This window comes from Microcaecilia unicolor, chromosome 6, assembly GCF_901765095.1.
Source record: "Microcaecilia unicolor chromosome 6, aMicUni1.1, whole genome shotgun sequence".
In the NCBI taxonomy this organism is placed as follows: domain Eukaryota; kingdom Metazoa; phylum Chordata; class Amphibia; order Gymnophiona; family Siphonopidae; genus Microcaecilia; species Microcaecilia unicolor.
The window spans coordinates 306,218,649-306,244,321 of NC_044036.1; the positions used below are offsets into that span (position 1 = coordinate 306,218,649).

At 43.1% G+C, this 25,673-nt stretch overlaps 1 protein-coding gene across 2 annotated transcripts in view; it reads right to left on the bottom strand.

Annotated features, from left to right (window-relative positions):
• Nucleotides 1-22,168, bottom strand: part of LOC115472367 (testis-expressed protein 47-like) — a 37,225-nt gene extending 15,057 nt beyond the window's left edge. Inside the window, exons 1-4 of one of the 2 annotated variants that reach the window (XM_030206610.1) lie at nucleotides 21,939-22,168; nucleotides 7,176-7,248; nucleotides 4,246-4,349; nucleotides 2,958-3,022 (exon numbers count right to left, since the gene is read on the bottom strand). In XM_030206610.1, coding sequence (XP_030062470.1) covers nucleotides 2,958-3,022; nucleotides 4,246-4,349; nucleotides 7,176-7,248; nucleotides 21,939-22,055 — 359 coding nt within the window. In that variant the 5' untranslated portion in view covers nucleotides 22,056-22,168. Of the gene's footprint in view, nucleotides 1-2,957; nucleotides 3,023-4,245; nucleotides 4,350-7,175; nucleotides 7,249-13,907; nucleotides 14,278-21,938 lie in introns of those variants that run through there. The other variant, XM_030206611.1, reaches the window with a different exon arrangement.
• Nucleotides 22,169-25,673: the final 3,505 nt, after the last annotated feature.

Consider the following 25,673-nt stretch of genomic DNA (forward strand, 5'->3'; position numbering starts at 1 on the left):
AGACTTCTACAGTCTATGCCCTGATCATGACTGAATAGATATGGATGGGCTGGAGTGTAAATTTTAAGGGGTTTTGACGTTAGCTTCAGAACCTAGAAAAAGAACAGTGCTGGGCAGACTTCTACAGTCTGTGCCCTGAGAATGGCAAGGACAAATCAAACTCAGGTATAAAGTATCACATACCATGTAAAATGAGTTTATCTTGTTGGGCAGACTGGATGGACCGTACAAGTCTTAATCTGTTGTCATTTACTATGTTATTATTTAATATGCTAAACCTTCTTGTTGCATGGACGTGCTTTATCCCAGTGGCGTAGCTAGAAGTCAATTTTTGGGTAGGCCAACAGGTTGGATGGGTGGGCACTAGACAGTGGTGTGCTGGTAAATGTTTAACAACAGGCTCTCTCCCCGGTCCACCTCTGGGCCCCCCCCCCCCCCCCTCCGTCCACCTCCCTTCAAAATTGCAGAGCTGGCTATAGCCGGGGAGAGAGCCTGGGGGAGGGGAGGCAATGCATTACTCTCTCCAGGAAAAAAAAACATTAAATGATCCCAGCTTCCAATCTAATTCATGTTTAATGTGGGATAAAATGCCATAAATAAGTAAATAAATATAAACTTTTAATGTTGAGCACCTGATTCTCAAAGTGGACATATTCCAAACACTATAATGAAAATAAAATGATTTTTTTCTACCTTTGTTGTCTGGTGACTTTGTTTTTCTGATCATGCTGGCCCAGTATCCGATTCTGCTGCTATCTGTCCTCTTAACTCCGTTTCCAGGGCTTCCTTTCCATTTATTTCTTTACTTTCCGCCTTTCTTCTTCATTTCTTGCTCTATATCCGTAAGTAAAAGCTGGGTCCTCCGCAGACTTGACTGTCCAGTGGATCCAGCTTCTGCCTATTTTCTTCATCCATGTGCAGTTTTTCTCCTCTCTTCCTTTTCCCTCATCTCATCTCCTTCCTCACTCTTCCATCCCCTCCATCCATGTCCAGCATTTCTTCTCTCTCCCGTCCCTCTCCTCCATCCATGTCCAGCAACCCTCCTCTCTCCTGCCCTTCCCTCCATTCATGTCCAGCAACCCTCCTCTCCCCTGCCCTCCCCTCCATCCACCCATGTCCAGCAACTCTCCTCTCCCCTCCATCCATACCCAGCAATTCTCTTCTCTCCCGTCCCCTCCATCCATCAATTCTCTTCTCTCCCCCGCCCCCCTCCATCCATCCATACCCAGCAATTCTCATCTCTCCCCTGCCCCCCTCCATTCATCCATACCCAGCAATTCTCCTCTCTCCCCTGCCCTTCCCTCCATTCATCCATACCCAGCAATTCTCTCTCCCCTACCCTTCCTTCCATGTCCAGCAATTTCTCCTCTCTCCCTGGGCCCTGCCCTCCCATCCATCTCCTGCTCCTTCCCTCTGCTGTGCCCCATTTCTCCCAGTCCTATCCACCCTCCCAGTCCCATCCTTCCCACTGCTCACCACCCCTCCCAGTCCCATCCATCTCCTGCTCCTTCCCTCACTCTGCTCACCACCCCTCCCTCTGCTGTACCCCAATTCTCCCAGATTAAGTTATGCCCCGCCCGCCCACGAGGTCCAGGATCACCGATTCCGTGAAAGTCTACCCCTCTCTTCCTCCCTCCGGTGCTTCTACCTGGGATCCCGGGCCGGCAGCATTAGCTATGTATCTACGCTGCCTTCGCACTGCCCCGGAAGCCCTCTCTTTAAGAGAAGGCTTCCGGGGCAGTGCGAAGGCGCCCACCTGCGAGGTCCAGAATTGCGCGATTCCGACTCTACTCCTCTCTTCCTCCCTCCCTCGGCGCTGCAGTAATGTACCTGGGATCCCGGCAGCACTAGCGATGTATCCACGCTGCCTTCGCACTGCCCCGGAAGCTTTAAGGCTTCCGGGGCAGAGCGAAGGCAGCGTGGATACAACGCTAATGCTGCCAGGATCCCAGGTACATTACTGCAGCGCCGAGGGAGGGAGGAAGAGAGGGGTGGAGTCCGAATCGCGATCAGCGGTGGCAAACTGTTTGGGGTCCGGGAGCTGACGGACTCTGCTTCTGGGTGGGGTGGGCCTGAGGCAAAACTGGGTGGGCCTGGGCCCACCCAGGCCCACCCGTAGCTACGCCCCTGCTTTATCCTCTGGAGCTGATCGGTTCCCTCAGCTCTCTCTCTCTCTTCCACAAATCAGGAAGTACTTAAAAAGACTCAAACAAGTGCAAAACCTTTGTTTGAACTCTTGCAACAGGCAAACAGCAACTGGCAATTATCGATCTAAAGTATTCCTTGTTGTTATTCCCAAAAGGGACTCCCTTTTCCATGACAGCTTCTCCTGTCCATGCCTATCCTATAAGGCGGTGCTATCTTAAGTGGCTGTTTCTCCTCCTCTCAGCACAAATTCAGTCTCTGTGGGCCCCCCAGGGCTCTGGAAAAATCTATCACTCTAATAACACCCATTCCATGGGATATTCCATGTAATTATGCAACGGTATGTTTAAGCATTATTGTTGTATACCATTCGGACCCATTTGAGGAAATTAGTGGTTTATTAAGTACCAGATTAGATTAGATTACCTGTTTAAATTGGAGAGACGCCTGTTTTCCACTCCTGTGTATGTTTCCTTGCAGGCAGGTGCTATGTAATTTAAGCGGGTATTTGCAGAATAGCGCCTAGGCACCCTGTTAAAACTTACGTGGGTATGTGCACAAACAAGCATGTAAGGGCTAGTATTCTAAACATTTACAAGACTAATGTGCAAGTAAAAATAGACACATAGATTACATACATAAAGGCAGCACTGAAAATTTGTCAGTTTTTCCCTCTTCTGTGCTGAGGTATTGCATCTGAATAGCTATAGAAATATATTTTTGCTGCTTTATAAAAAGCTGATAAATATTCCAGGATGTAGTATTCAAACTATGACTTAATGGTACATAAATAGTAAAAGAAGTCCTCTCACCTGTCTCCTTGGTACTTCATCTCCTTCAGGTCTCGCAAGATAGAATAAAGGACATCACTAGATGACTAAAATGAGAGAATATGAACTTTTATGATTTTTGCTTTCACATTCTGCATCAGATTCAATCACTTTCAAATGACCCCCCTGTCAAATAATTACTTCAAATGAGAGAAGCAACAAAACAAGGAAATTAAGATAGTTCTGTTTTCGTTTTTTAAATTTTTTTTTAATTAGAAATACAAAGTAACATACATACATTATTAAACAGGAAAATGAAGCCAAGCACCAAAAATATAAGAAGGATTAAAAAACTTAACATCCATTCATGCTTGCTCCATATATCAAATATATACGAAAGAGAAGAAAAACCAAAGAAAACAAAACAAAATTTAAAAAAAGCAAAGTCAGCTTTTGTGAAATAATTATCTTAGATAATTCTTTACAGCAATAAAGGTGACAACTGACAACCTGTGAAAATTCCATCCTCCTTTGCGTAACTGTATTAAAAAAACAGGCCTGGATTCAGGCGTAAGCAACATAGGAAAATGCCAGGGTCAAATAACCAGTCAACAGAGAAGCTAAAGCCCACTTACTTTAGGGTCATGTGATGGAAAAATTATGTCTTACCTGACAAATATTTTTCCTTTAATCACATCAAATTAAACCAGAGACCTGTATGTTATGACAGCAGGTGGAGATAGAGAGCACTAAACTGAACTCTGTCATACAAGATGGAGCGCTCTTCAAAGTTCAGGGGGCCCTTTTACAAAGTGGTAGAAAGCCCAACGCGGGCTTACCACTCGCTAAAAGGGAAGTACCGCTGGGCTACCACAACAGCCTGGCGGTAGTTCCCACCCCCATTGCGCGCTGCTGCCTTTTACTGCCGAGTTAGTGCAGGAGCCCTTACCACCACCTTAATGGGTGGCAGTAAGTGCTCCCACCAGAAATGGGCATGTGGCAAGTGCTTCACTTGCCGAACGTCCATTTCTTTAAAAAAAAAAAAACCCTGCCTTTTACCCGCTGCAGTAAAAGCGGGCCTTGGCGCATGTCAAAAACACATGCTGACACCAGAGCAGGCCCCTTTTTGCCACAGTTTTGTAAAAGGACCCCTTAGTGATATGAAAGCACACTGCAGTGTTATCAGGCTGTTTTGCCATTATTAAAAACTCAAGGTGTGCTAATTATGCATTAATGAATTATGATGCTTTCAGAGGCAGTCTAACATGATGTAGTACTTGAATTTTCTCAGCTACTTCATGGAGCCTTTAAAAGGTTTCATGTCTCCTACCTCCAGAATATGAATAGCATAGGATGGATAGAGAAGCAAGAGTCCCGTCACACCTTCTCCTTGGTAATAACGCTGTAAGCTAATAAACAGTTGTTCCCAATATTCTGCCAAAAAAAAAAGACTAAACATTCATGGTTGTTGACAAAAAAGGCATGTAAGCCTATAGGGCTAGATTCTACATATTACGCCTAAAAGAAATACCCCTAGGCATATTCTATAAACTACATCTAAATTTAGGCGCAGTTTATAGAATATGCCTAAACCTAGGCGTAGTTTATAGAATATGTCTAAACCTAGGTGTAGTTTATAGAATATGCCTAGCACCCATTTTCTGCAATTATATGTAGTGACGGCCATTTATGCCAATGAAAACCTGGTGTAAATGCTGATGCCTAACTTACATGCAGAACAGGCACATTCTATATCACTGCGTGTAATTTCAAGGAACAGCCATGACCGGCCTATGCTCCTCCCAGGGCGATGACCCCCTTTCAGATCCGCACCTTAGAAATTTACGAGCATCATTTTGTAGAATACACTTAGACAATTGTGCACATAAATTCTAAGAAATGTCAATTAGTGTCAATTGCTTGTAAAGTTCAATTATCTGTGCTGATTGGCTTGCTAAACTAGTTAAGTTGCATGCTAAAATTCAGAATATGACCAAATTTGTGCGCACAACTTATGTCGCACTATATAGAATCCAGAGGATAAAGTATGACTTAGGGATCAATGCACCAAAAGTGTGTTAACAGTAATGTAACTGTGGTGTTTATCATATGTACTAATGGACAATGTTAATGGGACAGATGGTAAAGTACATACATGCTTTACATATGGCTGGCTTTGCAAAACTTTAACTACATCTCCCATTAATGCATTTGCAAAATAGTTTGTGTATAGTTTTTTTGATGTGCTAATAGGAAATGAGCGATTGTGCACAGCTTTTTATCTCATTTAAACAGAGATCAATAGTCATACTTTCTACAACATGTTCTACGTGAAAAACAAGAATGCTGGAGAACAGGAACATCTTATTTATTTATTTGGATTTTGCTCACACCTTTTTCGGTAGTAGCACAAGGTGAGTTACATTCAGGTACACTGTATTTTATGGAATGTATCCAATGGAATGTTGCAATCAAGAGTATATTTTGGGCTAAATGTGAACATCTTATCTAAAAGAACAAACAACTTTGGAGAATATATTGATCAATTTAGAATAACGTCTGTGGATGACTGGCCCAGGATCCTGACTCATTAACCTATGATCCTAAGCAAAATAAGGGTCTCATTTACTAGCATTGCATAGCATTTATTCTTCTATTCCGCATATTCCTTAAATTCAGGTTCAACACGGATTACAGTTTAAAGAAGATGGACAAAATTCCAAGAATTATAAAGAAAATTATAAAACTTAACATAACTTCTATCAATGTCTACTGGCACTTAACAAATTTTTGGAAAAGAAACATTTTTAATGATTTTTTAAAATTTTCTGTAATCTGAAATTGATCTAATTGTCCAAAGTTTTGCAGCCTGAAAGGAAAAAGAGGAATTGAATAATGATGTTAATTTTTCCCTCTTAGGATTTGGGAAATTAAAAGGGCTGATAAATCATAATGAATAGGTCTCAGAAGATAGAGGGAAACAAAAAAGATCATACATACAAACTGTATGCAGAAATATGATCTGCAGAAATATGATCTGTTTTACACAAAGAGAAAATTAAATGGATAGAGGTATTTTGTACTGTTTGAAGTTTTTTTTTCAAAGTAGATTTAGGACAATCCAGAAAAATGATATTGCAACTTGCATTAATATATTGAAATGCATTAATTCAAGTTAAGCGCTTACACCCAAATTCTATATATGGAGCCTAGAGTTACGTGTGTTAAATTGGGCACATGCCCAGTTTAATGTATGTAACTTAATTGAATAACGAGCCAATCAGCACTGATAATTGGTGATAACCAATTATCAGCACTAATTGCCCCAATTAGGATTTATGCACATATTGTATTCTATAACAATCTGTGCATAAATCCTAATGTGCATAATTATTTGGGGGCATGGCTAGGGCTGTTTTTGAGGCATTCTGGGAGCGTTCCTAAATTTTATGTGCGTACATATAGAATCGCGCCTAACTGTGAGCGCCTACAGTGAAGTGCAGTTATAAGCTAAGCGTGATTCTATAAAGGGCTCATACCGCTTACAGAATCGTGCTTAGTGCATCCAATTTTCAGCGCCAATTTTTAGGCTCTTATAGAATTTGACCCTTAGTAAATAGGCTCAACTGAGAATAATGGAATTTGCATTAAAAATATGCGTTAACTTACACTGTGTGTCAATGTGTATTAATAATGCATATTAGTAAATAAGGCTATGAGTTTAGTAGATCTCCATCAAGGCAAGGTCCTTGCTTTAGCTGTAAAATGAGGCTCACCATGTAGTAATTACTATGATAATGCAAAAACCCTTAACATGGTTATGTGCTAGCAGTCAGTGCGCAGTTTACCATATGCTAAGTGCTTACTGCACTTTAGTAAAAGGGTCTCTTAGACTGTAAGCCCTCTGGAGACAGGAAAACACAGAACCTGTAATACCTGAATGTAACTCATCTTGAGCTGCTACTGAAAAAAGGCATGAGCTAAATCCAAATCCTTCCCCCTGTCCCCCACCACCTCCTCCCCTGGCGATTCACAATGACTATACATTGTAAATAGGCTGGCACTGGGCAAGTCTAGAGGATTTAGTCCTGAATCTGATATAAGCAAAAGGCAGAATCCAAAATGTTTACATTCACATACATGGCTTAAGCATATGAACTCACTATGAGTTTAATACACATATAATATTGCGTTCAATGTATTTCCCTTTCTCACTCAGGAGAGCAAGATTTAATTGTTGAAAAGAGGGGAAGCCCTTACCTGTTAAATCCCTTTTATCTGCCAATTCTGGGGAAATTTTTGCCAGTAAAATCAATCTATGAAGAAGAGATTTCTAAACAAAATGGAACAAGAAATCAGTCCACTGTAAAATTCCAGATGTGTCAAAGACAGCAATTTACAAAGCAACTTCTATGAATACCTGAAAAATACCCAACCTCTATGTAAGTAAAAGTATGCACTTATTTTTACCCAAATTGTAATGGAGGTGTTTCTGGTGTGGGGTTACGTCAAGAGCAAAACAATGCAGGCCATGTTGGATTTTCAAAACTGTGCATCCTGGGGTCAATTCAAGAAAGGTCGCCTAAAGATAGGCACCAAAACTTTGTGTGATAAGCGTGAATTATGTAGCTGCAATTAACTGCATAATTGCCATTATAGAATACTAGTGTAAGTCAGCATTTACGCACCAACATTTAGGCATGACCACTTATGCCATGACTATGGTAGTTATAAATGTTGGGTGCCTAAATGCAGCCATCTTTGAAAAGAAGCAGGAATGTAAGAGCTATGGCAATTGTTCTCAGGACTGTGAGCTGATGCAGCTGATGCGAAACATGGCCCATGTCGGCCAAGGTCTTGCAAAAAGATAAGTGTTAGAGTTACAAGTCAATATGTTATTATTAAGATATGAAAAAATATAATAAAATTAACATAAAGACCGATGACAAAGGAAGCCAATCACAAGATAGTGTATCTCGTGTGAAATGAGTTGCTACTAAAGTCTTCATATACAATGTATGGGTAAGCCGATAGTGATGCAGTAATTGTTTCATGCGATGGGATATTTAAATTAGTTAAATGTAGCACCTTGCATGTGTAACTGATAGTGTTCTAAGTGTGCACTAGAATAGTCAGAATGCCCATGTGCCTCCCAAGTGGCACTAGACAATTTATGACTGCACTTTATAGAATAGGATTATAACTCATGAACATTATTGCAAATTAGTGTCATTTAGTGCTAGTTAAGATCAATTATTGAAAGTTATTGCCAGTTAAGTACCAATCAAGAGCCGATTAAGTAATTAAGTTATGTGTATAAGTGGTACTATTGTGATTGCACACGTAACTTTGCTTGCCTTTGGTGAATTAGTGGGATTGTTTTGGTCGGAAAAAGTAGTGCAGGAAAAGTGAGTACAAATTCCAGTGTATACTTTTATCTGTGGCAATTCTGACAGCAACCAAAATAGTATGGGAGGAGGAATAGGGGAGATATGATACATGCATTTAAATACTTGAAAGATATAAATGAACAAACAAACCTTTTTAAAAAAACAAACAAACAGGGAGACTAGAGAACTAGAAGCCATGAAATGAAGCTGCAAAGAGGGAAACTGAAAAGTAACATCAGAAAATACTTTTTCACAGAAAGGGTTGTGGATGCCTGGAATGTTCTCCCATGAGAGGTAGTGAGGACAAAATCGGTGATGGAATTGAAAGGATGCTGACCTGCACAGATCAGACATACAATCCTAGCCACCTTTCTGGGCTGACGGGATGGACCATATTGGTCTTTATCTGAAATCATTTATGATGTTACTATATATATTCACATACTTTCAAACTGAACACTGGCACAAAGACTGCAGATAAAAAGCATTCATGAACTCTGTAGCTATGTGGGTGGTATGTAATTTTATAACTGCCTACACGAGTGAAAAGTGCATGCATATTTTTGCTGTGAACTCTTTCTTGAAAACTGCCCCAGGAAAACTATATGCTTACACAACTGTTCTTTCTGGAGCACATTTTTTGCAAGTTAATTTAATGCACATGATTCATTTTTCAAAAGTATACATTTAAGTTCAAACCCCACCATAATCAAACCCTGGGAATGCCTCTGCTCACTGTGGGCATAAGCCAGCACAAATGGAGTGTGTATGCACGTACATTTACCTGCATACAGAAAGGGTAATTGCTTAAATGCCCATTATGTGTGGGTAAAACACCATTTAACCATGGGAAATGGCTTTGAAAATTATGCTCCCCACAACTAATGTGCACAGTGCCAAACAGGTGTAAATGTAAGAATATAGTTTCCCTGGAGTCTTTTCCAAAAAATAAGGATGCACATATTTTCCCTCTGAAAATCTGGCTAAATCCACACACCATAAACACTATAGGCTGCTTACAGCCACAAGCTGAATTACCCTCCGATATTTAATGCTGGATGTCCGGCTTCCAGCATTGAATAGTGCAGCAACCTGGAACATAACTGGGCACCAGCTCATATTCAGACTGGTGTTGGTTAGCTCATTGGATAAAGTTAGGACAGCCTTTATGCACATGGCTGGTTAGAGTCGATATTAAGTTGTACCTACCCAATTAAGAGCTGCTGAATATCAGCAACTGGCCAACTCAGTGGGGTTTAACCAGGCAGGAGCCTCTCCCCCAGCGCAGCAAGAAAAACTCCAGCAGAACCAATTGAACTACCTGAGTCTCCAGATGGTTCAGGGACCAAGGGGGGAACCAAAGTCACTGTGCAACTCTGCCCCAGCTGTCACTACCACCCAATGGATCAGGGCCGGGGGGACCCACCCCCTGAAGAAGTCTAGGCCGCATCGAGCCTTGAGAGGTAGTGGAAGACAGCAGTCGAAGTTCTGTGAAACCAGTGCCCACCACAAGAGGACACATATGGGCCTGAGTCCAAGGCACAACTTCCAAGGTTGCCGTTATGGAACACAAAAGCTGAAGATAGTCCCACATCTGCTCTTTCATGAGAAAACCACTCCCAGGGCCATATCAAAGGTACTCCAAAGTTTGAGCAGATGACAGATGACTTCACCCAATTCACCACCCAGTGCAAGCATTCCAGCCCAGACTAGCCAATCACCCAGGTAGGGATGGACTCAAATGACCTGGTGGCACAAGTGATCTGGAACCACCACCATAACCTCGGAAGTGCGAGGGGCAATCACCAGGCTGAAAGGAAGGGACCAAAACTGAAAATGTTGACCCAGGACAAAAAAACGCAGGTAGCATTTGTGGTCCACCTTGATTGGAATGCCTCCAAAAGATCCAGGGAGGTTACAAACTTGCCTGGATGGATGGAGATGATCACTGAGCAAAGCATCTACATTCAAAAGCAGTGAACCTTGAGGCAGGCATTTTCCCCTTTGAGGTCAAGGATGGGCCGAAAAGAGTTCTCTTTCTTTGGGAGCAAAACAATAAACAGAATAGTAATCTTGCTCCCTGTTCCACAGGTGGTACTGGTTCCACTGCTCGCAGATCTAGAAGGTGCTGAAGAGTGAGTGCAATGGCCTGCCGCTTTACTGCTGAGTCACAGGCAAAACAGTGAAGACATCAGGCATTAGACATACTCTAGGGCATAGTTCCATTCAACTACCTCAAAGACTCACTGGTTTGAGGTGACACATGCCCATTTGTGGCTAAAGAAGGCCACTCTGCCCCCTATTTAAGCTGTTGAGGGACATGGTGCATCCTCACTGGGAATTCCTGGAGTCTCACTGATCTGGAAGACTCCAGGTCTGGACTGGACTATCACTTATCTGACTGAAAATAACTACTCCCTTGCAGTAACTCAGGGAGCTGGAGAGGACAAGCTTCTCCCATGTCCTTAACCAGCTTCCCCAATCCTTTCCATAGAGTAACTAGCCCCTGAAGGACAGCTGAGATGCTTCTTGGATGCTGCATCCACAGCCCAATGATGCAGCTGCAGCCAATTCTGGGCAATCAATGCAGAAGCCACTGAACGTGAGGTATTGTCAAGGAATCACCACCCAGAAACCCCTGGGACCGTTTCATCAGAAATGGTCCATCGCATGAATAGCAAAGAGAGGCAGCAGCTGTGCTCAGCTGACAACTCCTACAGGTCACTCAGTGCCAGCCTACCAGAATGCCCGGCTATGTGGCCAGCTCAACCAGACCTGCCAACCAGCCTAGGACTGACCACAGCCTGGGACTCAGGTAATCCTATCTCCCTCACTATGTGTTCTAGGAGTGGAGGGTTTAAAAAAATTTTTTACTACTACTTAAAGAAGTTCTTCTTTTTATTTAAATTAGCTTTATTGTTCTGTACAAGGGGAATAAGGCTAAACCAGGCTGCCCAGTCACTTCTTTTATAGGCAGCCATGGGAGCTGCAGGGAGCCTAGGGGGTGGGGCATCCACAAGGCATACAGGAGCGTAGAAGGGGACCCACACACCCTGCAGCAAATGCCTCACGGACAATGACTTGGGACTACAGAGCCATGCTTCACGCCCAACCGGGTCTGGTCCACAAACCGGGAACCTGTGAGCAAGGCCATTAGGCTTGACCTGGGAGCTAGACCAAGATCCTAGAACACCAGCCTGAACAACCTACTATTTGCTAGAGGTAGAGAAAATACTAGAGTTTTCCACAGAGCATCAGTTATTATACCAGTGGGAAAGTCAGTTTCTCTACCTCCATCTGCTGCTAGGTGGGGGATACAACCTAATAGTCAGGATAGTGCAGCCTGGACACTAATGTATGGAAGTTTAGGTCCTGGTTACATGTGGTGGGAGCATCCATTTTATATAATCATAAACATCTGAAATATCAATGGAATGACAGGGGCACAAAAATGTATATCTTCCAGTACATTTTTATATCAACCATTTCATTTATATTGCATAAATATCTAAGTCCTGACTTTAAAAAGCTGGGATGTACCCATCAAAAACTGAAAAACTTGCATATAGCAAGGAGGTATGATCTGGGCATGCTGTGGGCTAGGCTAGAGCAGGGCTAAAAAGTGTGTATCCCTGTTTCAGAAAAAATGCATATTTATGTCCAAACAGATTGACATTGAGATTTGCACGTGCTACTTGGTATGTCTGGGTTTCAAAAAATTGCTCATATTGAGCAGCACACATTGATCTGGTCCGGGTTTTGCTTCCATTGAAAGCAATGAAAGTAAAACCCAGACTGGCTACGGGGCCCTGGGCAAACTTTTCTGTATGCCCCCCCCCCCCCATACTCCGTATGTGTCAGAGGGATAGGACCAACAGAGGTCTCATGAGTGCATAAGTTTGAAGGCTTCTTTGTGTTGAAATTAGCAGGGCTGTCAAGAGACAGAGCCAGGCCTGGGGCAGGGCCACTGCCACCACCCCTGCCCCGCTCTGCCACTCGGGTCGCAGCCACACCTTGCTTGGGCAGCTTCTGCCCCCGCCCCTTACCTTCCTGCATCTTCCCTTCTTCTCCCTTGGTCTGTCACTCTCGACGCTCCTGTGCTGGGACCCAGGTTATCGCATTAACACAATCACCCAGGTCCCGACACACAACAGCAGGAGAGAAACAGACCCCGGCACTGGGAGGCCGGACCTGGAGAATCTTGTCCCCCCCTCTTGGTGGCCCTGGAAATTAGCACTGGTGCTGGGTCCAATCCTTTCTTGTTGCTGCTCCAGGCCCAATCTCAGAGGCACAGCAGCGATGGAAAGAGGAGGATCAGCTTAAGCCAAGGCCTGGAGATCAGATGGACCTCCTCCTCCTATGGGTGGTTGGGCTCCCCTCTATGAAGGGACCCAGGTCAACTTCCCCTTTTGCCTATTGGAAAAAGCAGCTCTGAATTTATCAGTGTAGCTGATTTTAAAGTTGATATCTAACTTGGAGGGACGACTTTTGTTAAACTGTCTAGTGGCAACACATATAACCCTGGACTCTATATAGTGCGACTTAAGTTGTGTGTGCAATTCCAGTCATATTCTGGATTTGAGAACGCAACTTAATTAGTTAACAAGCCAGTCAGCACTGATAATTGCCAAGTAAGAAAAAATTATTGACACTAATTGGCATTAGAATTTACACGCACAACTGTCTACGTGTGTTCTGTAACAAGATACACGTACATTCTAAGTCACATAGTTAAAAAGTGGACATGGCCATGGGCATGGAATGGATGGGTCATGGGCGTTTCACAAGTCTATGCGCGCTATAGAATACACCCAGTCCGCGTCTAATTTAGGTGTCAGAATCTAACTGCCTGTGAATAAATTTAGACACATGGACAGACATATAATCCGTAAGACATTCTATAATCCACGTGGAAATTTAGGCTTATTCTATAAAGTACACCTAGATTCTATAAAGTTTTAGGCCCAGGTGCTGTTATGGGATACTAGCATAACCTGATATCGATGTGCAGTTTAACATTTGAGCTCCTGCAGTTACAGCAGCCATTGATATGGCATAACTGTGACTGCCTAAAATGTGGCCTGTAACACATATAACTTTCAGTATTCTGTAAATTATGTGGGTACCTGGGAGCCCTGTCCATGTCCCACCTATATCTACTCCAACCCTCGTGTAAGTGCTACTTTTCTCTGCATTTACATGTGAAGGGGCTTGTAACTGTGGAAACTCACTTTAAGCTGGATTGAGATATCTTTATTGAACCATAGTCTAGATTTTATAATATACTCCTGCTAACCCTTACAATCTCTAGCATCAGAGAACTGATGGATACCTCTTATTGTGACTACTAAATATGAAGTCAGTATAGCTATAATTCCCTTTCAGTGTTATTGCAGTAGGCAGAGTAAACACTCAGGTGAAATCTGGCTGTTTCTGAATAATAAACATAAAAATAAATTCTGTTTGACTTTTCAAGCTCTGACAAACTTCCTGTACATTCCATTGTGTTCTAAAGAGCAAAGTTCCTGCGACATCCTCTACCTGTTTTTGTTGCCTTGATAAAAGCAGCTGACAAGAACATTGATCTCAAATTCAGACTAACCATGTCATCCTTGGTATTCAGAGTCATCCTCTTGTGCATTATGTGCTGAAACAAGGTCCTTCGAACTTTGGCTGATGAACCACTCTCTTTGTTTGACTCTTCCCCAATGCTATTGAATCTGGACATTTTCTTCCTTTAGATGACTGTATTTAATAAAATGACCAGTTTCTAGTCAAACCACTTTCTTCACTTAAAGGACCGCAGATAGGTCTTTGCAGAAATCTCCACAGCAACAAACAAATTTGGAATGCAGATTATAGAGGGGAAAATCTGAAGCAGCAGTTGTCCCACAGTGGAGAAGAGCTGGATTCAAAAGATTTCAGTTTACAAAAGCTTTTCATGTCTTAGTAGCATCTAGGAAGTGCGGAGTACTGTGGCTGATTTCATCAGTGTTGTCTGCATTGTTCGTTGGCATTTTCTGTTTTCTGTTGCTGGTTTAGCCAAAGGGACTGTCGCTTAGGCGACACAGTATAGATCCTATTTTATGAGACACTAAAGCCCTCTGTTTGCTTTGGGATGACTGTGCAAAGATCTTAGCCACTACCTAGCACAGCAACATGCGAGCAAGACAGTGTAGACAACACACTACAGAACAAACTCAGCGATGCTACTTTTTCTCCTACATATTCTTCACCAGAATTATATTTTTCTGATGTATTATTCAATGTGGTTATTCAATGTACTTTTACAGGGGAAAAAATGCACTGGAAGATTTGATTTACCAAAGAACAAGATGATCTGAACTACCAATTCCCACTCCTGTAGAAAGAATCCAGTTGAGGATGAAGGTACTATTTGGATATATAAATCATATTAAGAATCTTGGTGGCTTGCTTGCTTGTAATGTAGTTAGACATGGCTTATATTTTATCTAAAAAATGTTCATACATTTTAAATCTGAGCTTTATAGTTAGAACAATTTATGACTTTTTTTTTGTTTGCATAGTGCCTCTGGCAGAAAGAATACTGAACTATGGATGCTGTTATCCACAATGTTCTGCAGAGAAATACATGGGAGATCATGACCCATAACACCATTATAAGTTCTCTAAGCAGTGAGATGCTTATTTAAAAGCTATAGAAAATTTAAAAAAATGCTTTCAAAACTGTATTTAATACATGTTCAGTAGTTTATTCTTGATAAATATGGAGTTCAAAACAAGCTTATACTAAAGTGCATTAAGCACATAACACATGGCTAGCACACGGGAACAGGCTACCACACGAATGCTTGATTATTTAGTAAAAATATATACAACTAAATAATTTATGATGAATTGTGCCTAAACCGAACCTCAAGACACTGAACATAGTATCTTTTATTACACAATTTCATTTGGGTGCCATGAGGCACAGGAAGAAAGTAAATTTGCCCAGGGTCACACAAGCTCAATAGTGCATTGATCTTCAATGCAAAGCCTGCAAGCTACTAGGCGCATATAGACCTCTGGTGGTGCCCCTGTCTTGTTTTATTTTTGGGCTGCAGGGAGAAGAAAAGCTTGAAATTAGCCTCTAACAGCTCTCTCCCCTGCTGCTTTTTTTCTGTGCTACTGTAGCCCTTCTCAGAACAATCCTGCCCCATTCCTGTCTCAAGGCATTACTAACATTTAGGAATGCAGGTGTACTGGCTTTGGCACTTGTGCATCATGTGGGTTGTACATCAGTCTGTCACTACCCTGAAATTGCTGTTGCAGTTGACACAAAAGAAGAAAGGAAAGGAAACAGGATTTGATATACTGCTTTTCTGTGGTTACAATCAAAGCGGTTTACATATTATATACAGGCACTTATTTTGTACCTGAGGCAATGGAGAATTAAGTGATTTGCCCAGAGCCACAAGGAGCTGCGATGGGAACCAAACCCAGCTCTTCTGGTTCTCAGGCTACTGCACTAACCATTAGGCAACTCTTTTGGAGGACCTTTGGCTAAAGCAGCTTCGGGGAGGACCTTTGGCTAAAGCAGCTTAAGGGAGTTGAGAAGGGAAGAACAAGCCACCACTGTGGGAGGAAGGGGGAATTGCTTGGAGTCTCAAGGTCAGTACGAGAAAGAGGCCAGAGAGGGGAATACTGATGCAGGCCATTGGGGGGGGGGGGGGGGGGGGGGGGGAGAGAGAGAGAAAGAAAGAGGGATGGTGATGAAGGGGAAAAACACTAATGTGTGGAATAATATCGGACAGGGGATACTGGACAGCACAAAAGGGGAGGTTCTTAGAGAATGAGAGAGAGAGAGAGAGAGAGAGAGAAAGAGAAAGAAGTGGTGTAAAGATGGGGAATCTGAGAGACAGAGAGAGTAGTGGTACAAGGGTAGCGGGGTTGAGAGAGAGAATGAGAGGGAGGTGGCACAATAGCTTCTTTTTTATATGCTGTAAAACATTGTGATGTAATATTGCATTACAAAAGCCTGAATATCAAATAGCTTAAGAAACAAACAAACAAGAGTGGGGAGGTTAAAGGAGGGAGAGAGAGACAGAGAATGAGAGAGAGAGAGAGAGAGACAGAGAATGAGAGAGAGAGAAAGTGTAATGGCACAAGAGCAAGAGATTTGAGAAAATGGTGGCCCAAGATTTGAGGAGTCTGAAATACAGAATGGTGGCATAAAGTTGGAGGGTTTGAGAGACGTGGTTGCAGAAAGGAGGAGGCTGAAAGACTAGGGGGGGGGGAGGCTTTGACAGAGACTAGTGACATAAGATAATGGGGTTTAAGAGAGACAGACTAATGTACATATACTGTTACTGGTATACACCAGTCTGTGGTGTCACAGCCCTATGTGGGAAGATAAGTTGGCTCTCCTTCATCACCTTTGGAATTCAAAGTGACACCCATTTAAAAATGATAGAAAACCACCGCAGCAGCAGATTTAGAATTTTCAATATGCGCTCATATCATTTGGTCCAAAGTGCAACAGAACTTTCTACACAATTGCTACTTCAATGTTTTCATTCTATTTTTGTTTTTTCTTCTCAAAATGACTTGGCTATGGTTGCAACAGTTGCCTTCCTATCAGAAGAGGGAAAGATTAGTTCCTGTGACCAAGGGCCACCTGAAAGCTGTTATTGAGACAAATAAAATCCATCCATATCAGTTAATATTTAATCAATACACACCTCTAAAGGAGAGGAAGGGATAATAGATGGCATGGACGGGCAGATTGGATAGGCCATATGGTCTTATCTGCCTTCATTTTTATGTTTCTATGTTTTCTAAGGATTTTTCTAAGACTCTTGAGGCCAATCAGAAGCGAGTCCCAGTCATTCCCCTGCCTGTCTAGCAGAATCATAACATGTATTGAGCAATGAGAGAAGACCTCTGATGTTACATCTCTATTGATTGGCTTCATGAGCACTCCTTGCTATATGACGACCATGTGGGGGGGGGGAGTGGAAGGGTCTGAATGTAACTGGAAGAGCAGACTGAGTTTGACTAGGTGAGAACATGCTGGAAGATTATGGTCAGGATGTGTTCACAGTGGGGGGAATGAGGCTTTCGGGGTGGATGGACATTGACATGTGATTGGTCTTCCATGTGAGACCTCTGGTTTCTTCTAATGGGGATATGGAGGATAGAATATTTTGGGGAGGAGGGGTGGGGATGGGGGAAATGGGTTGGGGAAGCCCTTACTCAAAGGCTGGATAGTGTCTTGTCTTAACTGTCTTGTCTGTCTGTTGTATTTAGATTGTAAGCTCTTTTGAGCAGGGACTGTCTCTTTGTATCAGGTGTTCAGCGCTGCGTGCGTCTGGTAGCGCTATACAAATGCTAATAATAATAATAATAATCATTGCCATAATGAAGTAAAGCTGAGTGCTCTGGATAACAGCAGGGACAGCTCCCCTCTGAAAATGTGTAACGGTTGGGTACCTCCATCCAATGATGAAACCAGCTGGTCCTCTGTGCAGGAACAGCCACCTCACTAGAGGAGAAACAACTGACTGTTAAAGTAAGCTCCTGTGCAATGCAGTGTAATCACTTCTTTCTTCAAGGTAACTGGAAAGATATCCTCTCAAAAAGAAGAATTCAAAATACTTGACAGCATGGGGATAAACTGCTCCTGCTCTGTGGAAAAATGAAGACCGAGGACACATTGCTCGCGTGTCAGGTGAGAAGGCACCAGCGCATGTGTGATGGATTGCTGCTAGAAACTTCTACAACCTTCTCGCTAGTCAGCATCTGCACCAGTCTCCGTTGGATGACATCACCCAACTGTGAGAATACGACTGGCCTGCTTGTGCTCGGAGAAGTCACTTTACCCTCCATTATATCAGGTACAAATTTAGGAGCCCTTTTATAAAAAGCATTAAGAAATGGGCTTAGCATGTTTTAATGTGGGACTTTCTCGTGCACTAAGCTAATTTCTAATGTGGCCCAAAAGCAGGGTTTTTTTTTTTTTTTTTTTGCAAGTCCTAAACTAAATTTTCTATTAGTACACAACACCTGCAAAAATATTAACACTGGGGCACTTATCACCTCCTATTTAGGAGGCACTAAGTGCACATGGGTTAAATCTCAATGATCCAGTTAGTATACGCTAATGCACAAAACGGGGACAGACAAATATATATTCTACCTGAATGTGACAAAAAAGTGTTAACAGTGGGGTCCTTTTACTAAGCGGCAGTACGCACTAACATGTGCTTATGTGTGGGAAAATGCACTGCCGTGGGGCGCGCTCAGGTTCGCAAAGGTTTTTAGTCCATACTGTGTCTGTTAGCAAAGACCTATCTGAAACAGGCACTATGTCAAAAAATTTAAAGACATGCCACAAAAGTTATTAAAAAAATTTTTAATCTATAAAATGGAAGAAAAATCTGATAGCTGCAGAATTTGTCATTTGTTAGCAGAGTCTCTGAATTTCAATATTTTGTCTAAAATAAGGTAGTGTTTTTTTTCCCACCAGTTCTGTCTTTCTAAAAAAAAACAACCTCCCTCCCCCTATTTAAGGTCTGTAGAAATTTTGAGGTTGACATTCAGCAGGACTTTACCTGGAACAGGCGAGGGAAGGTGCGGGGCATTCCCTCTATGCCTCATAAGAACATAAGTGTAGCCATACTGGGTCGGACCAATGGCCCATCTAGCCCAGTATCCTCTTTTCCAAACAGTGGCCAAGCCAGGTCACTTTAGATTGTAAGCTCTCTTGAGCAGGGACTGTCCTTCCCCATGTTTAAACTTGTACAGTGCTGCGTAACCCTGGCAGCGCTATAGAAATGCTAAGTAATAAGTAGTAGTAGTAGTACTTATCTGGGTACTAGCCTGAATGTCTCCAGCACCTGTTTAAGTAATGCCAGCTAAATTATACCTGGATATTCAGCACTAACCGGTATCCCGATACCAGCATTGAATATCCAGGTATTTCATACTTATGATGGACAGTGTTTAAAAAAACATGGACTGCTGAAGATCGACTATTGACCTATTTATTAGCAGTTAAACTGATTTTAGTGATTCAAAAGCACACCTATGACTAGATATTGTTTTTTTTTTCAGAACAAACTGATGTAAGCAATGCTGTACAGAACTTAGGCTGGGCAATATTCAAAGCTTTTCAAGTTTCAAGTTTATTTAATATTTGATATGTTGTCCGTTGATGTACATTTGTAAACAGATGTACAGAGGAACAGCCCCACCGAAAATTTCACAGTACTTTCTGTGGGTAAAAGTACCTATTTTATTCACAACACTACATATTCTTACCTGCATTAAGGGGCAGTTAGGGTGAAGAGAGGTTGGGTGCAAATGTACATGATCACATTGTAGCCCCATTTCCATAGCCTAATTCTGGACTTTCCCTTTGAAAATGTGCTTGCAATCCTGTGGGTAATTTAACTAGTATTCCCAATGAGGATAATTATAAAAAGCTATTATCAAGTGCAAAAACCTGTTTTACACGTAAAAAGAGGTTTTAAAAAAATTGCACAACCAGATATGCCAGTAAAATGTACATGCATGATAAGTTTGCACCTACAGTACTTTTATGAGATCTGTGTGTAGGTGTTCCCAGAGTTGTCATGGGCAGAGTGAAGGTGGGGTTGTGTTGTACACATGTATATTATAAAATACACAGGTATGCCTTCTAGGGAACAGTTGTAAATTTGTGCAGCATTTGCATGTGCTTACATCTGGATTTATAAAGGTACGTAGGCATCTTATTAAAAGATCAGGACTAAAATGCATCACTGCTTACTTTTCTAATTTTACACAAAATGGACGTATGATATCAAACGCCGTAAATGTTAACAGCAGGGTCAGTGTAAATGTATTAGGCATCTTAGGATCTTTTACCTCACCTCTTCAATATTAACTTTCAGGACCCTAGGCCATCCCCAACCATAACATTTTGATAATTAACTCCACAATCACGATGACCTCAATTGCCATCCCTCCTAGAACAATCCTGTAAAAAACACATAGGGCCCTGTTTACTAAGTAGCGCTAAGGGCATACTAGCGTTTATAGTACAAGCTAAATGCTAAATGGGAACACATGGGACGCTGGCCAATAGGCTCACTGTGCAAAATCCTATGTACTTATGTACAGGGAAACCCCCTGATGCCACGCCTAAAACTGCTGTGCTATAGGAGAATGTCTAATATGGGCCCTTTTACTAAGTTGCAGTAACACTAATGCGTGCTTACCGCAGGTTAAAAACGCCTACCATGGGGCACGCTGAGACGTATACGGTCTGTGCCAGAGCCAGTGGTTGGCAGGCGGGGCTGGTGGTTGGGAGGCGGGGATAGTGCTGGGCAGACTTATACGGTCTGTGCCCTGAAGAGCACAGGTACAAATCAAAGTGGGGTATACACAAAAAGTAGCACATATGAGTTGTCTTGTTGGGCAGACTGGATGGACTGTGCAGGTCTTTTTCTGCCGTCATCTACTATGTTACTATGTATATGTGGTAGTTTTGGCACGTGCATGTGCTTCCCATGTGCTAAAAAATTCATTTTCATTTTATTGCGCTGAGGGTGTGTTTGGGGGTAGAGTGTGGGTATGTTCGGTGCTAATGAGTTAGCGAGTGGGAATTGCTATGTGCTAACTCATTAGCATGTCATTAGTGCATGAGCCCTTATTGCCTTGAAAACAGATGTAGTTAAGGGCTCACACACCATAGCTGCCGAGAGGGGGCGCAGGGGGGATAAAATTCCCCGGGCCCTTGCCTCCAAGGGGGGCCCGGCGCCGCAGTCCCACCCATCCTCCATTGTCGACCGTCTGCCACTGGGCCGGGCCCCCTGCATTGAAACCACAGTGCCTCTCACCTCTGTGTGAAAGCGCTGCAGGCAGCAGATCGCCTCCCTTCGGGCCTCCTTCCCTCCCTGTGTCTCGCCCTCGTCTGACGTAACTTCCGCGAGGGCGGGACACAAGGAGGGAAGGAGGGCCGAAGGGAGGAGATCTGCTGCCCTGCTGCCTGCAGCGCTTTCACTCGGAGGTGAGAGGCGCTGAGATTGCAATGCTGGGGGCCCAGCTCGGTGGCGGACAGAGGGGGGCGGGTGGAGGGGGGAACGGCGGTGGTGACCTTGGGGGTGTGTGTGTGTGTGTGGGAGGGGGGGGCCGGGCCCCAGGCCCGGCCCAGTCTCTCGGTGGCCCTGTCACACACTAATTGAAAAATTAGCACATGGCCATTATTGTTGATATACAACAGGCCACCTTTCAGCCCAGCTTAGTAAAAGGGCCCTAACAGAGCAGCTGGCTCTGGTTAACAGTAACTTGGATAATGTATCATATAACAGTCCCCCCTTGCATGTCCTGTAAATGACCATGGGTTACAAAATGGTTAAGAAAAATAAAACCTTGAGATTTGACTCATTTGCACATACTGTTAGTGCATGGCTATGGTAACAGACAGTTACTGTGCTAACATGAGAGTGTGCTAATTCATGCGGAGATGGGTAAGCAAAGATGGAGGGGTGAACAGGGAGGAGGAAACGTAAGAAGCAAATGGAGGTAAGAATCTCTGGAGGGTGGAAAAGGGAGAACTGGGAATGGGTTGAGGAGAGTGGCCAAGGGCGTAGGAGGGGGGGGGGGGGGGGGCTCTCTCGCAAACCTTTCGGATTTCTTTGTGCTGCTCGTGCATCAGCCCGTACAGCGAGGGCCGTTCTTCATAAGGCAAGTCCCCGAAGCGAATGCGCAAACCCTTTCCTCGCTTGCCAGCAGCCGCCATGGCCGCCACGACAAGCGGACCCTACCGCTGCCTAGCAACGGCTCCGGCTCTCTCTCTCTCTCTTCCAGTTCCCGGCTGAGCGCGCGAGGCGACCCGTTGCCTAGCAACGGCTCCGGTTCTCTCTCTTTTCCCGCTCCAGGCTGAGCGCGCGAGGTCCACGCTACGTTGTTTTTGCTGAACGCGCAGGTTATATACAGCGTGCGTGATTGTCCACCGTCCGACACCTCACCCTCCATAGGCACACATAGGACTATACACTGTCTCTCAGACACAAGGAATAACTCACACATGTACACGGACTGCCCTGCAGACAGGTTTATCCCACAGATGATCTATATTTCAACCCACAGTTACATGCACTTTGATCTGCCCCTGGCCCCTCCCCACATGACTTATGCCACCAGATAAATGCAAACATATACTCAATCCGCCCCCCCCCTGCCCACACAAACACTAATCCTTCTGATGTGGACAGTATGATACTCCACACATGACTTGTATCTGAACCCACAGACAATATGCCTTTGGTTTTCACTCAATTTCCCACGCTCATACGCTGGAGCTCTTCTTACAAGTTGGGTTGCTGAGCTCCTCCATGACACGTGGATACTTGCTATTTTTAGAACTGGCGGTTGTTTGATATACATATAGCCTGTCACTAGGGCTATTTACTCCTGAGACAGGCGGCACTCCCGCCGAAACACAGATCGTGTCGGTCCTTGCTTTTTGGTGCTTCACAAAACATCATTTCTTCAGTCCCTTTTGTCTGTTGTGTCTGTAATAGCCAGATCTTTTTCTGCTTTTGTTTGTGTTGCTTCGGTGTGTTACGATACGCATACTGTCCCCCACCCTCGAGCCACACAGTGCACCCCACATGCATTTGTGTTACTTCCACACATACGCTGAATTCTCCCCCCCTCCCTAGATACATCTGGTCTCTACCTCACACAATGAATGCATCACAAACACTTTCCCTCCAGGCCAGCCACTCACCATCTGTTATCTAAACCCAGACAAATGCACGTTGATGTGTTCATACATGAACTGTCCCCCCCCCCCCACCCAAACAGTGCACCCCACTCATGATTTGTGTTGCCAGACATATGCATTGTGTTACTTTCACCTATAAGCTGAATTCCTCCCCTTACAGTCTCTACCCCACACCTTGTATCTGAATCCACAAACACTCTCTTCAGAGACATACAGTGCACCCATCAGAGATTAGTAGTAACCAAGTACAGTTACTTTGTTAAAGTACTTTTACTTGTAATGCGGTCCATTTTTATGTCATGATTTTTACTTGTAACTTGTTATAGTTACATTACTACTACTAATCATTTCTACAGTGGTACTAGACATACACACTGTACACATTACATGCAGGTACTTTCTCTGTCCCTAAAGGGTTCACAATTTAATTTTTTTGTACCTGGGGCAATGGAGGGTTAAGGTGCCCTTTTACGAAGTGGTGGTAAGCCCAATGCGGGCTTACCGCTCGCTAAAAGAGAACAGGTGGTAGTTCAGTCCTCCAGCGCATGCCATTTCTGGCGCTGGAAAAATATTTCAATGTTTGTAGCGCTGGTGTATACCTGGCAGTAATTAGGCAGTTCTGCACGCTGCCCAGTTAATTCTGGGTTAGTGCGGGAGCCCTTACTGCCACCTCAATGGGTGGTAGTAAGTGCTGTCCCCCGAAATGGCCACGTGGCAAGTGGTTCACTTGCCAAACAGCCATTTCTTTAAGAAAAGGGAAAACCTGCCTTTTACCCACTGCGGGTAAAGGGGGCCTCGGCGTGCATCAAAACATGTGCTGACGGCAGCGCAGGCCCCCCCTTTTGCTGCAGCTTCGTAAATGGACCCCTAACTGACTTGCCCAAGGTCATAAGGAGCTGCAGTGGGAATTGAACCCAGGTTGCCAGGATCAAAGCCCCGTTACACTAACCATTAGGCTACAAAATATATTTTTGTAGTGCTGGATATGATGGCGTGCTAGAGGTGGGAAGTACTGCCGGGCTCCTCCAGTAGCTCAGCGGTAGTTGTGGATTTGCGCACAAGTCTGTTGCTGAGCGCCAACCATTTAGTAAATTGGTTAATCTATAAGTTACCACCTGTCTCTGTCAATTATGTGGATGCACGTGCGTGTGTGTGTTTTTGCATGCACATTTCAGTTGCTGGCTCCTTCCACTGTTTTATTTATTTATTGCATTTGTATCCCACATTTTCCCACCGTATGGCAGGTTCAATGTGACTTACATATTGCTAAAAAGGCGGTTACAAAATTTAAGTAGGGTTAAATGGTCAGTATTCTCAATGTAGACAGTGGGGTTCCCCAGGGGTCTGTGCTTTTTAACATATTTATAAAGGATCGAGAGATGGGAGCAACCATGTTCTGTCATGTACACATGTAACTGTCATGTTCTATGCATCATTTTTCAACTGTGTATGTCATTTTCATTATATGTGCCATTCTTCATGCCAGGTAATTTATGTGCTTAAATATCTGCACATATACAAAAGAAAAAAATGATAGATGGGATATGGCCACTTAACATCATCAGCTTTAGGGGAAGTCAGCAATCTCGGTATTCAGGTGACCAATACAGGAAAGACCAGTTCCTCCTTTAATCAGACAATTTTCAGGACTGAAAGTAACATGTACTCCATTACCACCAGACAGTCATGCCAGTGATGTCACCTGTTAATCAGATTAATCACACTGGGTATCAATCATTCCAGGCATACCACTCACTAATCATTCCACATCAGACAAATTGGTCAAAAAATCAGATATTTTATTTACACTTTTTTATATATATATAAAGATATGTAAAACATAACATGAATGAATTTTCAACAAAAATACAAAAGGATCAATATAAGAATGTATTATTGCATAGACCTTTACAGTTAAAAGCCTTTTGTCCTTGCAGTACCAAAATAGTTACCTTTTAAAAATGTCTCTCAAATATGTTTTCATAAAATTATCTGGTTTTCATAATAAATACTCTTTTATTCTTTTAATAAATTCATTTCTGCTACACTTCTAAACATCTAGCATATTGTCCCTTCTTTTGTATTTTGTATGAATTTTGTCTTTGTGCTCCGTTATAGTAAGGCCTGGTGTGCAGGAGCTGTAATGTGCTGTTCATAGGAGTTCTCTGTTGGAGAACATAGACTCTATTACCATCTGGTGTTATATACATGTATGAGAATACTATGAAGTATAGAACAGTAGAATAAAACAAATACACACACACATACTCACTCCTTCCACTACTCCTGATTCCTATATTAATATCAAGACCAAGAGTTATTTATCTGACAGCAGCTGTGGCAGATATTATTTTCAGAATGGTCACATGGAAATCAGCTACTGATTGGCCATGCAGCTGGGTACGGATAGGTGCCATTTCTCAGCAAACCCCGTTACCCAAATCCCACTGCCCCTCTCCCTCTCAAAGTCGAAAGCACAGGCCAGGAGCACTGCATACTCTCCCTGACAGAAAAACAGAGGATGTAATGTTAATCTCTATTACAATGCATAGGACAGCTTCAAGAAGAAATTACGCACTTCATGGGAGAAGCAGGCGGTATGTTGGTGGGAAGAAGGGCAATTGCTGG